Source organism: Anabrus simplex, chromosome 5 (genome assembly GCF_040414725.1).
Source record: "Anabrus simplex isolate iqAnaSimp1 chromosome 5, ASM4041472v1, whole genome shotgun sequence".
NCBI classification, from domain to species: Eukaryota; Metazoa; Arthropoda; class Insecta; order Orthoptera; family Tettigoniidae; genus Anabrus; species Anabrus simplex.
The window spans coordinates 305,329,296-305,346,237 of record NC_090269.1 but is presented as its reverse complement, the minus strand read 5'-3'; the positions used below and the strand labels follow the sequence as shown (position 1 = coordinate 305,346,237).

At 40.3% G+C, this 16,942-nt stretch overlaps 1 protein-coding gene across 9 annotated transcripts in view; it reads left to right on the top strand.

The window, feature by feature from the left end:
* The window catches only part of cu (curled), a 443,224-nt gene that overhangs the window by 409,737 nt on the left and 16,545 nt on the right, over nucleotides 1-16,942 (top strand). Inside the window, exon 1 of one of the 9 annotated variants that reach the window (XM_067148550.2) lies at nucleotides 4,094-4,142. The exons of the other annotated variants lie outside the window; for them this stretch is intronic. Coding sequence (XP_067004651.2) covers nucleotides 4,117-4,142 — 26 coding nt within the window. The 5' untranslated portion in view covers nucleotides 4,094-4,116. Of the gene's footprint in view, nucleotides 1-4,093; nucleotides 4,143-16,942 lie in introns of those variants that run through there. 9 annotated transcript variants of the gene reach the window in all.

Here is a 16,942-nt window from a genome sequence, read left to right as displayed (position 1 = left end):
TGAAAAATGGGAGGAAACGTGCCGTAATCTAATAGAAAACGAGTCAGATCGGGAATTTTGGTGGATTCTCGCAGAAAACGAGGCAGATCGCGAATTTCGGTGGATTATATATCTAAAACAATAAGCATTCAATTATAAATTTCAGTATAATACCGTAGCGAAGCACGGGTATCTTGCTAGTCTATATATATAAAGTAACTTGTCCTGACTGACTGACTGACTGACTGATTCATCATCGCCGAGCCAAAACTACAGGGCATAATGAAATCAAATTTTGAGAATACACTCACAGTACAATGTAAGTGCTCGCTAAGAGAGGATTTTTGGATATTCCGTAGCTGAAGGGGTGAAAAGGGGGGTGAAATTTTAAAATGAGTGTATCTATATCTCAAAACTTTAAAAGTTTACAGATGTAAAAATTGGTATTTGGAATTTCCTTTAAAAATAAAGAAACACGTATTTGTTTGTTTTCGGAAAATCCAAATAGGAGGGGTGAAAAAGGGTGAAAAAGGGGTTGAATGCCTTTAATGAGGATACTTATATCTCAGAAACTGAAGATATTACAGACCTGAAAATTCGTATTTGAAATCTCCTTTAAAAATAAAGAAACACGTATTTTTTGTTTTTTGAAAATCCAATTAATGTGAGGGTGAAGAGGGGGTGAATTTTTAAAATGAGTATCTATATCTCAAAACTTTAAAAGTTTACAGATGTAAAAATTGGTATTTGGAATCTCCTTTAAAAGTAAAGAAACACGTATTTTTTGTCTTCGTAAAATCCCAATAGGAAGGGTGAGAAAGGGTGAAAAAGGGGTTAATGCCTTTTATGAGCATACTTATATCTCAGAAACTGAAGATATTACAGATCTGAAAATTGGTATTTGGGATCTCCTTTAACAATAAAGAAACGCGTATTTTTTGTTTTTGGAAAATCCAATTAATGGGGGGATGGGAAGGGGGTGAATTTTTAAAATGAGTGTACCTATACCTCAAAACTTTTAAAGTTTACAGATGTAAAAAGTGGCATTTAGAATCCCCTTTAAAAATAAAGAAACACGTAGATTTTTGTTTTCGGAAAATCCCCTGGAAGTGGTGAAAAAGGGGTTGAATGCCTTAAATGAGGATACTTATATTTTAGAAACAGAAGATATTACAGACCTGAAAATTGGTATTTGGGATCTCCTTTGAAAATAAATAAATACGTATTTTTTGTTTTCGGAAATCCACCTAAATTGGGGGTGTGGGGGGGGGAATTGAAAAATTAGTTGAATTTTTTGTATGAGGATACTATTATCTCAAAAAAGAAATATTTTGCACATGTGAAAATTGGTATTTGGAATCTGCTTTAAAATTTAAGAAACGCGTATTCTCAGAAAGTCTAATAAATGGGGGGGGGGGGGTGAAACAACTGAAAAATTAATTGAATTAATTGTATGAGGATATTTACATCTAAAAATGTAAAGTTGCTACAGACATGAAAATTTGTATCTGGAACTCCTTTAAAAACTAAGAAAAAAGCGCTTTTGGGGGGAAATAATCTTGGGGGCGGGGGTGAAATGGAGTTGAATTCCTTTTATGAGGACACATATCTCAAAAACTAAAGATGTTAGAGTCGTGATAATTGGTATTTAGAAGATCCTTTACTATTAAAGAAACAAGTATTTTTTGCAGGAAAATTCACTTAAGGGGGGGGGGGGGGAGTGTGAAAGGAAGTAAAAAAAGTTATTTCTTTTTATGGGGATACTTATATCTCAGAACTGAAGGTAACGGACGTGAACATTAGTATTTGGAATCTCCTTAAAATATAAAGAAAGACGGTTTCTTTTTCGGGTAGTGGGGGTAAATTAACACCGGCGGTGGGGTGAAAAATGCGTTGAGACCAATTGATTTTACTGTTTATAATGTACTTATTCTGAACATAAACCATTTTTAATCTTTCCTAGGTTCGTTTTCAAGAGCCATCTTTTCCTTTGGAGAACATAAAGTTAGATTACAGTACATTCTCCTGGCATATAAATACAAATTTAAACACCTTTGAAATAAACGATATGAATGATATTGACCGTACAACTGTTCACCTCTATAATAAGGTCAATATTGCACGGAAGTATATCATTCGTGTCGCCAGAAATCTCGCGCACTTGCCTACGCGCGACGATGGTGCTGGTCACATTTTCAGCAATGACAATGGCAGCAGATGTAATTTACCGCCAAGTAGCGGTCTTGCATCTTGCTGTGGGGTCCAGACCATCAATAATAATAATAATAATAATAATAATAATAATAATAATAATAATAATAATAATTTTTTGCTAGGGGCTTTACGTCGCACCGACACAGATAGGTCTTATGGCGACGATGGGATAGGAAAGGCCTAGGAGTTGGAAGGAAGCGGCCGTGGCCTTAATAAAGGTACAGCCCCAGCATTTGCCTGGTGTGAAAATGGGAAACCACGGAAAACCATCTTCAGGGCTGCCGATAGTGGGATTCGAACCTACTATCTCCCGGATGCAAGCTCACAGCAATAATAATAATAATAATAATAATAATAATAATAATAATAATAATAATAATAGTAATAATAATAATAATAGTAATAATAATAATAATAATAATAATAGTAATAATAATAATGGTCTGGACCGTCGTCCAAATGTGCGGACCGCGCTAGAAACGGGTCCTGGCCGGGTAGTGACTACGAATGCAGTCCGGCCGCGGGTTCAGTACCGCCAAGGCACCCAAGTCGACACCACGCCAGATCTCCTCAAGGATTTGAACCATATTAAAAATGCTTATAGGAAAAGATGGCAAAGATTTAGGGACCCAACTGACCGAATGGAATACCTGGAATTAGCCCGGGAAGAATGAAATCGATTGCTGGAAAGAAAGATTGAAAAATGGGTGGAACTTTGCCGTAATCTCTCAGAAAACGAATCAGATCACGAATTTTGGCGGATTATATATAAAACGTTAAGCATTCAATTATAAATTTCATTATAATACCGTAGCGAAGCACGGGTATCTTGCTAGTAGCCTATATATTCTTTCCATAGTGAACATTTGAATTGATGGTTATATCTCGGTTAAGATTATCTCGAGTATGCCTGTCTTTGCTTATGATCATATTATTATTATAAAAATTATTATTATTATTATTATTATTATTATTATTCACTTTTGTAGCGTAAAGATTAGCGCTAATAGCTGCCGCCCTCGGAGACCTGGGTTAGATTCCTGGTACTGCCAGAAAGTTAAGATTGGCAGGACTGGAATGTGGTTAAAACATCGTGCATGCAGCTGAAAAGAGCTGCACCATATTCGGACGAAGACACGAATTTGTAGTAGTAGTAGTAGTAGTAGTAGTAGTAGTAGTATTTGTAGTAGTAGTAGTAGTAGTAGTAGTCCTCTCCTCTTATGTGTAATTTTTCAATGAGGCTAATAATACCGAAGATATTTGACAATTCATTTTTAGTCTTTCTTCTAAATCTGCTCTCCACTATGCACTTATCAGATAATTTGTAGCCGGGTTGCGTGGCTTAGACTGATAGAGCGCTCGCTTTCTGAGCTCAAGTTGGCAGGTTCGATCCTGACTCCGCCCCGTGGTATTTGAAGGTGCTCAGATATGCCAACCGGCACGAAAAATAATTCTAGCGGGACAAAATTCCGGCACTTCGGCGTCTCCGAAAAATCGTAAAACCAATAACACTATCGTATAGTTATTAAATAATGTGTAGCTTATTTCCAACCCATCCTCACCACGACTTTGATACTGTGTTTCCTAAAATTATGTTTAGCCGTGTTCACATGTTGCCGCAAGAGAGAAAAGTTCAACTGAACCTATTTTCGACTTTGACTTAGATTTCCCCAAAATGAAGTACCGGTATGGAATCAATATCCGAAGTTCGCAGACAAAAATATAATTATTTTAATACTTATATTCCATGAACTTAACCTTGCAATTGACACGAGGGATTTTCCTGTCTAATCTTCGTATGACCAGGAACAGCTGTTGAGATAACGACAAGGACGTCACTACCGCAGATAATCATCGCGCTATTCAAGTTCTAGTTGACAGTTCGGAAGAGCCATCCAGCTAGAGCAGAATCCACTGTTGAACATGCGAGACACTAGTCTTAGTTGCGCGTAAGTTGTCTTTCTTTCTTTCTTTCTTTCTTTCTTTCTTTCTTAAACCGTTTACCCTCTAGGTTTGGTTTTACCCTCGGACTCGGACCTCTTCTACCTCAAGGGCAGTGTCCTGGAGCGTGAGACTTTGGGTCGGAGGATACAAATGGGGAGGAGGATCAGTACCTTGCCCAGGCGGCCTCACCTCCTATGTTGAACAAGGGCCTTGTCCGGGGGGGGGGGGTGTTGGGAAGATTGGGAAGGGATAGTCAAAGAAGAGGTAAGGAAGCGGCTGTGGCCTTAAGTTAGATACTATATCGGCATTTTCCTGGAGGAGAAATGGGAAACCACGGAAAACCACTTCGAGGATTGCTGAGGAGGGATTCTAATCCCCCCTCCCCCACTATTTAGTTGACCTCCCGAGGCTGGGTGGATCCCGTACCACTTTGCAAACTTCGTGGCAGAGTCAGGAATCGAACCCGGGCCTCCGGGGTTCGCTGATAATCACACTAACCACAGAGGCGGACGTAATCAACGTAAGTTACTGATCCGGCTTATGCATGCCGGTTAGTCCCATTTCTTGATAGAGAGTCGGGGATGAGATGAGATGAAATTATATGGCGTGATTTTATGGCCGGATGCCCCTCCTGTCGCCATCGCTAATGAGGACGAAATTAATGTTGGTGAGCGAAATTGAGTAAGGAAGGGGAAGGAATCGGCTGTTGGCCTAGGAATTAAAATGGGAAACAACAGAAAACCAATCTCAGGACAGTCGACGGTTGGATTCGAACCTACTCGTTTCCTAGATACAGAGAGCGTTAACATGCGCGTTCACTCCGCTCAGTATTATTCCCACTTTATTAATTACTAGCTAGTGTACCAGTGCTTCGCTACGGAATTCTACATTGTCTACAGAATTCTAGATTAGTAGGAACATCACAATATGAAGATATAGTTTGAATTCAAGAGGACATGTTGGGGCAAATATTCGTTTGCAGGAAGAGGAGTTAAGGATTGGAATAATTTACCGAGGAAGATGATCAATACATTTCCAAATTCTCTGAAATTATGTAAAAAAAAAGAGTAACCAGTTGATAGGCCATCTACCACTTGGACGACTGCCCTAAATCCAGATCAGTGGTGATTGATTGATTGATTGATTGATTGATTGATTGGTCGCATGCGACACGATGCTTCATCCACTCGGTCGCTAGCGGCACGATTTTGGCATGGTCGCATCCGGCACGTTACCCTAACTGCGTGGGAATTATGCAAATTATCTTGGTTTTGTACATCAGTCTGTAGTCTACTGTTTGAATATTAACCTGATATCAGAAGGATTAGGCTAGCTGAAGAGCAGCAATAATACAAACAAATGAAACTGCAAAGGGCCACAGAGAGCCAGGAAGCTAGTAGCCTACGTCATGACAAGCCGTTGACGGCCACATTTCCACCTACATGCATCAAAATCTCAAGAGCAGGAGGAGTCGACAAAAATGTAATCATGCACTTGTAAAGTGGTTGTCCTGTCAATGACAGGTTCAAAAGCTCGTTTTAAGTAATCTTGAAACTTGTATTCTCTATGATGATATGAACCTTGTAACTAAAGAAAACACAAACGTCACTGCCTATGGCAGAACCAGCCTGGGCAAATGAGATGGGGGGCCGCGTGCCATCTCGTGCAGTAGGCGCTGATTGCACCGAACTGGGGAATCGGAGGAGCCAGTTTTGAATAACAATGGAAGTGAAGTGCTTGCACTGACATCGGAAATACTGCTAGAGGTGCTGAGATGGAATATAGTTTCGAACAAGGAAAATTGAGATAATTTATTTTCTGTTTCTCTTTTTTTCTTCTTTGACGAAGTTGTCGTGGGGGAATTAATTTTCTGTTTCTCTGTTTTCCTTGTATGGGTGTCTTTGACGAAATTGTCGTGGAAGAATTACGGCCTTCCACGTTAGTACACACGTGTGTAGTGTTACACTACACTAACACTACTCTGTACTGTTATTAGTCACGAGGTGATAAATGGAGTGATATTCTTCTCTATGTGAAAGTCGTGACTCCGAATGACGTACTTGAAACTGCAACAAATTGGCCCATCGTTACGAAGAATTGAGGATACATATCCGTCGAGACATTGCTTTAGAGTAAAAAATGAGGCCCATCTTTCACTAATGGCCATAGTCTTGAAGGACGCGGTTGTTCGCACGTATTTCTTACTCAGATCGCCTATCCTGGTCGTGAGATGCGTCGAGGTACAAACAGGAAACGGAGTTCAATAATTAATTATATTTACTCCCTAACTGCAAAACTGTATTAAAAGGCTTGAGAGTTTCGCGGCGGCCGGACTGATTGTGAGTGGGTCAGACAGTAAAAGCGCAGGTTTTCTGAGCTCTTGTTGGCGGGTTCGATCCCAGCCAAGTCCGGTGGTATTTGAAGGTGTTCTAACAGGACTGAAAGAGCTCTATAACTATAATGAAGCTGTTAGGCTAGACAATAACTTAGATTTCGACATGTCAGTATTTATTTATTAATATCTAAGACTTGTAGGAATGTAATTTAATGGATAATTTAGTTATTAATTGTATTTTAGTTATTAAAATCTAAAACTTGTATCAATGTAATTTAATTCATAATTTAGTTATTTTTTTAATGTCGTGTGGATATTTCTAGCGGAGTGCAGCCCTTGTAAGGCAGACCCTCCGATGAGGGTGGGCGGCATCTGCCATGTGTAGGTAACTGCGTGTAGTTGTGGTGGAGAATAGTGTTGTGTGGTGTGTGAGTTGCAAGGATGTTGGGGACAGCACAAACACCCAGCCCCGGGCCACTGGAATAACCAATGAAGGTTAAAATCGAACCCGGGACCCTCTGAACCGAGGGCTAGTACGCTGACCATTCAGCCAGCGAGTCGGACATTTAGTTATTAATAATTATTGAGATCTAACATTTGTGTCAATGTAATTTAATAAGTACTTTAAAGTTTTTTAGGTTCACTATAATTTGGATTTACTACCCTGTTGTAAACCAACTTTTTTAAATAAATAAATAAATAAATAAATAAATAAATAAATAAATAAATAAACAGTAGCTGCTCGTGACTGTGAAGTTAGATGAAGAGCTAGTATCCAAACGAAAACATATGGTTATCTTCATAATTGAACTCTCTTTATTTCTTGTATACCAAATCGATCCTTCGGTCCTTTAAGATTGCAGACTTGTCGGTGATGCTGTCATAGAATGGCTGCTCCTTCATTAACTCCAGTAGAAGTTCTTTCTGAATTGTAGTATTCCTTAAAGAAGAAAATCTCTCTTCTGAAATTGCATACCTGAGTTAGCTATGTTTTTATACGTTTCAGACAAGAAACTTCTTTCTACAGATGCTGTAGCAGAGGAGATGGACGGAATAAAGGGGAAACCATTTATAAGCGTCCGTAAAAATACCCTCCTCCTTATGAAGCAATTCTAACATGTTTTCGGTAGAAATCTGTCTGCTTCTCATCGGCATATAACATAGGAAATTATTTAGTTGTTCTTCCGGGTTGAACCGTGTTGTTGTTTTCTGTAACTACACTCGTAGCTTGTTTGTTGCCTGGAAGACAGATTACCTCGGATCGAGTAGAAGTATTTCAGTCGCCTTGACAAATAATACTGCCATGTATTCGAAACGTCGGCGAACTGTACGTAATGTACAGCAAACAACAACACGGTTCTACCTGAAAGAAGAACTAAATAACTCTACACACAGTGGAAGCTTCACTTCTAAAATAGGGAATTAGTTTCTGATAAAACACACAATATCATAAACAGGATTCATATTTAATACAGTACAGCACTAAAGAAGGCATGCTCCAGACTAGAAGAAACATCCATCTCTCTCATTACTTCACCGTGGACCAGACGAGTTGGGCATGCGGTTAGGGTCGCGTAGCTGTGAGCTTGCATCGGGAGATTGTGGGTTCGAATCACACCATCGACAGCCCCCCACCCCCACTTTCACACCAGGCAAAGACTGGGACTGTATCTTACTTAAGGCCACAGTCGCTACCTTCCCAATTCTACCCCTTCCCCATTCTTCCGTTGCCGAAAACCTTTTTGTTAATGTGACGTTAAACCACAAGCAAAACAAAAACAAAGAAAGAACTTCACGCTGCTTCGCCCATTGCCTCACCGCACGTCTCTCTGTAGACAAACTTGCGCCATAAAATCAGCCGCTCTCGCTGCCAGAACAGTAAGAATTCCGCTCCGTTCCGGTACAAAATTTACAGAAATTGGTTTCTATTAAAACCAACATACGTGATAAGGAAAATGCATTTAAAAAAATAATTCTGGTAACAATAATTGGCGAAGTGCCACGAAGCTACTCACTCCAGCGCACACGGGCATCCTCGTAAACCCTAAAAGTAGTTGGTGGAACGTAAATTATTATTATTATTATTATTATTATTATTATTATTATTATTATTATTTTCACGGAGAAAAGGATGACATCGGCGAGTTGTAAAAGGGCGGTCGGATCGTTAGTGTGAGTTTTGCGTCCAATATACCTAATTCGATTCTGAGCGTAGTCGGTGACTCGTCGAACACGAAATTCTTTATAGCCCACCATATGTTGTCACTAGGTAATTCAGATGTGCATATTAGTTAGTCACCTAGCAAAATGTATTTTTGCTATATGCACTAACTTTAACATAAACTGGTGGCGGTTAATTAACCGTAATTTGTTATCATATTCTCTCCGCTCATGATTTATGTCCTCCAAGCCTAAAGGCTTTGACGCCATTTGGGCAACTTGTTAATTACCTCCAAATGATGGGTAAGGGAAGAAAACCTGATATTAGAAAACAGTCTCCGATTGACTATATTGATTCAGTTAATAGTACATTACCGTTGAGGTCATTAGCTACATTAGTCGAGATCTTGACAACGTACTTAAGCTTTCTCCATAAACCCAGAAAATAATTATGAACTGTGCCCCTTGTTAAAAAAAAACATTGTTGATTTTCTACATAGTTTGGATTTAAAGACATTTGGAGCGTCATATGACTGAGAATAATAATTGATGTCTTAAATTGTCTTCAGCGTAGACGTTCTTTACACGATGACGATTATTGATTACATTTACAATGATTTTTATGTTGTCATCACATCTGTCGTGAATGACCGCGTGGAGCGCTTTCACTGCTTGGGAACAGCAGACTTCAGCAACTGACTTCTGAAACAGAGTAGTAATTCGTTAAAATCTCAAGTAGATTTCATCCAGTTAAGTTTACATAAGAAGCGGATTTTATTAACAGTATTAAGGGCTAGAAATACCTGTAAGGTACCTTTTCGATATTGCATATTAGAAGAAAGTGGAAAGCACACAAAGTCACACAGAAGTGGTTGAAGAATAATAGTCGCTGATTGTATTGTTGCCATCACTCTCCAGGTCTACACATGTAATAACTACATTTGTTTTATTTTCTAGAGAGAAATCTTGGACAAAGACATACAGCAGAGTATGATAAAATCATAAAGAAACGCATCCAGGAATGGACTTCTCATACGACATTGCCTAGGTTCGGAAATGTTTATTTGTCTTTTCCTGAGTTATTACGACTTCGCGTATGATCGTAGATGACGCCAATACATTCATATGAATGGATGAAATACTAATATAGCCTGCCGATGTATTACGATATATCTTACGATAACGTTGTCTTTGTTGAACTCAATAATGTTGCAGCACTTCTTCGTGACTGAATTGTGGATCATATCTATATACTATTAATTAAATTATAATTATTCTGTTCACTTCAGTCTTTTGCCTCATACTTCGTATTTGATCTCGGGTTAGGTACACAAAAGTCGAATGTAGGTTCAGTTCAAGTGTTGTTTATTGTGAGCTGGATCATAGGAAAACGGTTGAACAGCATTTCTCGAAACTGGGTACCGGTACCTATTTAAGTTTAGGGAAAGCTGGCTCCATAGGTGCGGTAGAAATGCTGGGCTGTACGTCCCGCAGCGTGGATGCCTCCATTTCCTTGCGCTGCTGGTACTCAGGCACGTTCCGTTGCAGACTTCTTGGGGATTGCTCTATTTCTCAAATTTCTCTCTGTCCTCCTGAATGCGTTTACGACAGTTTCAGGTCAATTTAAACCGGAGATATTTAAACATTTTGCAAATTTAGCAATTTTCAATTGACCAGTGGTAGCTAGTACGATAGAGTTAAACGAGTCTAATGTAACAGTGCCCCTTCCAGCACACTAGCGCCACGAAAAGGCGAGCTATACTAATTTTACTGTGTCGCGACCACCGCCGTCTCAATGTCTATATACTGCCTGCTCTATGCTATGCGGTTAACATGCTTCTCAGCGTGAGCTCTTAGTGTCACGAACCTCCGCTTGGGGCGCCAGCTAACGCACCCAACTTATCTCTGTACCCGCGTTGTTGTGTTCTAGTGCGTTTGCATCGAGCATTTATGTGTGTGTCTCTGGTTGTAAAATGATTAACTGGTGTGTTCCTCTCGGTATATCAAGGCAGGAAATCCAAATTCTTCAGGTGTGAGGATTCCTGTTATCCCCCCCCCCCCCCCAAGTAAAGAACTTTGGGAAAATTGGCTTAACACTATATCAAGGCAAGGATCAACCTAGGGTAAGCAATGGATTCCATCCGATTATTCTCGTGTTTGTAGCTTGAATTTTAGTGATGGAGCCAAAAGATAAAACTAAAAGAAAAATATATTGAAGACAGAGAGCGTGCCTAGTCGGTCTTCGAATTACCCCCATTACCTTCAAACCAGAAAAAAATTCTCTACGAAAGACCAGACAGCGACAAGATATTTCTTCGGAAGAAATCTGTGATAAAACAAGCTCTTCAACCGCAGGAAATACATTGGATGACGAGTACGAAATTCATTTGAACAACGATGTATCAAACCAACTCAATATTCCAACGAGTAAGAATGACAGCAGTGATCAGAAAATTAGACATTAGAGGCTCCGATCAAGAATTCTGAGACTGCGATAACAGCTGATGAGTAACCATAATGAAGTTAACAGACTACGGAGACAATTCGAAGACAACCCAGAAAGTGATCATCTGAATAAAGTAAAAGAAGCAGCCAAATATAAAGGGACAACGACCGTTTTTAAAATTAAATTCATTATTTTCGCATGACAAAACCCGGGCAGTCAGAACAAATCAGGCGGTACTATGTGGTGTGGGGAATAGTATCCCAAAAGGTTACGAATATGGCAGGACTCCTGACTAGATGATTTTCTGGAGACGCAATATAAGCTCTATTTAGTTCAGTGAGATTGGGTGGTGGATTTAATGACATGACGAACGCACGCATTATGTGCCGTAAAACGCATCCTGAAATCTGGTTATGAACAAAGGGTCAGCGAAATAGTGATAGAGGTGAATGTAAAACTCTCAGACCAACAGAGAGGAGTGTAACAGTGATCACCGATTAAATGGTTGATTAGGTACGGCTTCTCTACGACCGAACCAGTGACAAGTTCATTTGCGTGGTCAATGTTGAAGATGTATGCGGTACATATATTGTAAAATCTCCTGCTCTCGCGAATAAACTGTTGTGTTTTCTTGTGTAATCCGAGTTCTCTAGTCTTGCTGTCTACTTCCTCGTTAAAGGCTTAGAAGTCTCCGATCTATCACTTTTAGCTCAGAAATGATTACTGAAATGCTTTTCGGCAAAACAATCCAGATTGTGTGCATTTCTATTCACCAGCAGATAAAATACTTACAATGGTTGAATGATGATATCATCGAGTACGTTAAAATAATTCGGTTGGAATCAAAACGTGAAAAACTGAAGTGCCTGACTAATAAGACGGCAGATGCTGTCTCGCTAACTGTGAAATCTATAGTGGAATGTGTGTCTTATTTGTTACAAAAACGGTTATTTTATGTTCTGACTAGATGATTTTCTGGAGACGCAATATAAGCTCTATTTAGTTCAGTGAGATTGGGTGGTGGATTTAATGACATGACGAACGCACGTATTATGTGCCGTAAAACGCATCCTGAAATCTGGTTATGAACAAAGGGTCAGCGAAATAGTGATAGGAATGTTTTGCGTCCACTGCTGGTAAATAACAGTAATAAAAGGACTGAAAAGGTGCTCCGTTACTCGTGTCGAGAAAATTCTGAAATGTTTATGTACCATGCAGCAGTGGGCAGCAGTGGGATGATCCTAATGTATTTACTGTAACTGGTAAGATTTTATATATTTTACGTTTCTATATCTTAAGCCAAGCTCAAATGTGAAATGTAAGGTTTTGTATGTGCATTATCTTTTCAGTTAGTAACATGTTAAGAATTATTTTTCATTTTATATTGGCTTTACGGACGAACTCTCATTTAACCAACATGTGCTCTGGGTGCGGTAAGTGCTGCCATCTGCAATGTCGCTGCAAACGCAATTCTCGCGGCATAGAGCAGGCAGTATATAGAGATTGAGACGGCGGTGGTCGCGACCGTTGCCTACGTTATAATACAAGGCCTGGAAATAGAGCCCGTAAAACGCTATGGAAGTGGTTACACTGAAGTTCAATGCCGGGCCGCTAGGATCGCTATCTTGCCCCCTGTCTGCCAGGCTCGCGCCTTTAAACGTGTTCATTAACTGAGTTGGTTGTGAGTGTATTATGTATTTGTCTGATGTTAAGCATTCGCAGTTCCAGTCATGATTTATTCACGAGAAATTAAAGGTAGTGGAATTTCGTTTCACAAGTTTCCAGTGAATGTTCAATGTTCCAAAACATTTTACAGAGGAAGTATTACGCATGAGATACGACTTCAAGCTGATCGAAGTAGGCCTCCGTTCCTAAGTTTTGATCCGAGTTACGTCATAAGAATCGGGCGATCCCAAAATTTGTCACTGGATATTTTTAAACTATGCTACCGTGACCGGCAGTCATTTGAAAGGCATCTTCAAACTCAGAAATCTTAAATTAGGAAACCAACGAGGAAAATAATTTGCCCAACAAATTTCACGAAAATGAATGTAGCAAGAGCTAAAAATATTGTATTTTCCCCTGAAACAAACTCCAGTTTGTAAAGTATGGAGGTGGTTTTGTCCCGAGAGCATAAAATACAGTTTAAAATAAGCCATTTGTTTTATGGAGCATTTTATTAAATTGTTCAATGCGCATAACGTCTGCAACACCTCACATAGGACATATTCAGGAACGAGAACAAACGAGCATCTTTTAACCGGGCGAGTTGGTCGTACGGTTAGGGGCGCACGGCTGTGAGCTTGCATCCGGGAGAGAGTGGGTTCGAATCCCACTGTCGGCAGCCCTGAAGATGGTTTTCCGTGGTTTCCCATTTTGACACCAGGCAAATGCTGGGGCTGTACCTTAATTAAGGCCACGGCCGCTTCCTTCCAACTCCTAGGCCTTTCCTATCCCATCGTCGCCATAATACCTACTTGTACCGGTGCGATGTAAAGTCACTAGCAAAAAAAAAGCATTTTAGTACTGAAGATGAACTCCTCAGTTGGTTAATTAATGATTTCCTGTCATATATTAAGAAACTTAAAATGCATTCAGAGAAAGTAAAAAAAAAAAAAAATCCTGAGAGAAATGTATCAGGCATAGATCTTGACTACCCAGTCCACTGTGGCCTGCGTAAAATACCTCATAAGTATACATATGCATTATGCATTGATGAGGAACCTAACGAGCTACGACATCGAGCTCTTCTTCAGCTACCTAAGACGCCAAGCGGAATACAATGACATTGTGGCTCGTGTGGCAAAAGAAAAAACAGATTGTAAAGGCTGTTTAGAACATATCTGTTCTCCAGCTACTCAAAGTCCAACATTGTGTCTTATTCGTTTTCAAGATCGAGGAGCCCTCAGATACCGAAAATCGTCTGTGGCACTTCTGCAGTGAACGACGGAATTTGTCACTTCCGCTACGCAGTAACTTACTTGTCTCGAGGAGAGTTACTAAAAGGTGTAGGTTTATTTTTTCGAAAGACATGTTCAACAGTGAAATTAAGTGTGGAAAGTGTAAAGGCGACAAACGACCTCTTTTTCTACTATGAAAATTTCTGAGACCTCTGTTAGACAACATTACTTTGAGCCACTCAAGTAGAAGAGATCAAGTTTTGAAACTTGATAAGAAGCCCCTCAGAAGGAAAGTTTTGAAACTTCAGTGACATATCCAAGCCAATGCAGCACCGCTCTATAAATAAAGTACTGTCAGTACTCGCAAAAACATTCAGTTCTTTTTATTTAGGATATACTTTACTTGTTGACATATACGGCCATGCGAATACAAGGGGGCAAGACCGCGATTCTAGCGGCTGAATGGTGAACTAGGAAGCAACCCGTTTCCACGAGTGCATTTCAAGGCCTTGCATTATAGCGTAGGCAACGGTCGCGACAATCCCGATTTGAACACAACATGGTGGACGCCCGCACTACTCGCCATGACGTCACGGATTATTGAAACTAATTTCAAAGAATATTTTCATCCTCCCGTCGTTGTGAGGTCAACGTTACGTGTGATGCTCGAAATTATACACGGGGTACAGTACAGGAATCAAAAACTTATTCTATTTCGGGGAGGGTTGTGTGTGTTGTAAACATAGGCCTCGAATGTTCCAATATCGTTGCGCGGGAAGAAAACAAAATGTGACGGCTTAAAATGTTCTAATCCCTAAAACTTCCCTGCAATAACATTTCACTGACTGATTATAGTTGTTAGCTGAAATGTGATCTGTCTCTTCTGCAACCACTCATCTCTGCTGTATGGCATTATTGCTCCAATGTCCGACTCGTTGGCTGAACGGTCAGCGTACTGGCCTTCAGTTCAAAGGGTCCCGGGTTCGATTCCAATGGCACGGGGGCTGGGTGTATCACGACGCGCAGGTCGCCTATGGGAGTCAAATAGAAAGACCTGCATCTGGCGTCCGACTCGTTGGCTGAACGGTCAGCGTACTGGCCTTCGATTCTGCGGGTCCCGGGTTCGATTCCCGGCCGGGTCGGGGATTTTAACCTTAATTCTCGGACACGATGGCACGGGGGCTGGGTGTATGTGTTGTCTTCATCATTTCATCCTCATGACGCGCAGGTCGCCTACGGGAGTCATCTCGAAAGACCTGCACCTGGCGAGCCGAACATGTCTTCGGACACTCCCGGCACTAAAAGCCATACGCCATTTCATTTACCTGCACCTGGCGAGCCGAACCTGTCCTGGGATATCCCGGCACTGAAAGCCATACGACATTTCATTGCTCCAGTTACAAAAACTAACCCGTCAACGACGGATACACAACAGCGAGTCATATACACTGTGCAAAAGAGCTTTGTTTCGTGAATTAAAGGAGAGTTAGATGGTACAAATACAAGTATTGTGAACATAGGAACCATAGGTCTGGGATGATTAATTTCGGCGCAACGGGCGCTTAAAAATTTCAGATCAGCTGTCAACCTCCCAGGTGCTCGAGGGTAAACGTAACATAGTCTGCTTTTGGTTTACATTTTGGCTGCAGACAATGAAAATGGACAAACTACAGTACTTCATAGCACGCGTTCGAAATGTCTCCCTCCAATTCGGCGCCACAGTTCACATCGACGCAACAATGATTCGCGTATTTTTCGAAAATTTCCGGCGCTTCTCGGACTCGATGTGTAGGAGTGGCAAACGAAAGTACACAAGAAAGATAGAGGGAAGGTCACGCGGGAAGTACTTCAGCAAAAGCAGTGTGGTTCACGCTCGAGCATCTGGCAGGAAGACGACCGAAACTAATCACTGCAGACCTATGGTTTCTATATTCACAATACTTCAATTTGTACCATCTAGCACCCCTTTTTTTTTCTTTCGAATTGAGCCTCTATGGAATGCGTGTTAACAATTAATCTCATTTTTAGTGTCTGTGTCTTTTTTGTCTGCTGGCTTTGACATACTGCCAGTATCTCTTGAGCCCATCGATGAGCGCTTTCTTCCTCTCCTCTGGTAAAGGGCCTCTCCGTCTTCTGTCTCCACCATAAAAACCTGATAGCTTTTCACTATCCTTCTGAAACTAACTCTGTCATTGATTTTGTCCTCTATAATGCCCACCTCTCTCAGATCTTTCTCGCACTCTTTAAGCCGTCTTCAACTTTCTTTATGAGCCGTTCATTATTCATATGGAAGATGCGCCCATAATGCAGCAATCCTCACTTTCTAATTGCTGTTGTTATCGGTTCTGTCTTGCTGTATACTTCTTTATTGAATTTCGGTCAAATCTGTCCGTCAACCCATCTGTTGCCTAAGATCTTCCGTAGTAGCCTGCGTTTTCCTTTAAGTAGTTGATTGACTAGTCCTTTTCGACTCATTCACAGGGTCTCCGAAGCATATAAAACTTCTGGTCTAACAACAGCGCTGTAGTTTCTTAATTTGACTCCGAAACTCAGCATCTTTTTATTATAGATGTTTTTAGTCAATTGGAACGCTTGCTCTAATTTCCGGATGCCCATTCTCTTGAATTACTTCACCTAGGTACTTACACTTCTTGACTTCCAGTCTTTCCATGGTCTGTTAATGTCTATTCTGGACCATAAATAAAGCTTTTCTGCACTCTGTAGCATTCTCATTTTGCCTATACATTTTGAAATTTTGGTTAATAAGTTTTTATCTCAGGTGATTTGAAATGATCGATTAACCTTCAGTTATATTTTTGTGTGTTTATTTACTTTTCTTTGTATGAAGTATCACGGAAAATCTATTTGAGTAATTTAACATGTAAGTTGGCACTTGTGTAGAAGGCTTGCTGCAATGAGAACTCGGCTTTATATTATTAAAATATTCTGAAGTAGAGGGGCTGA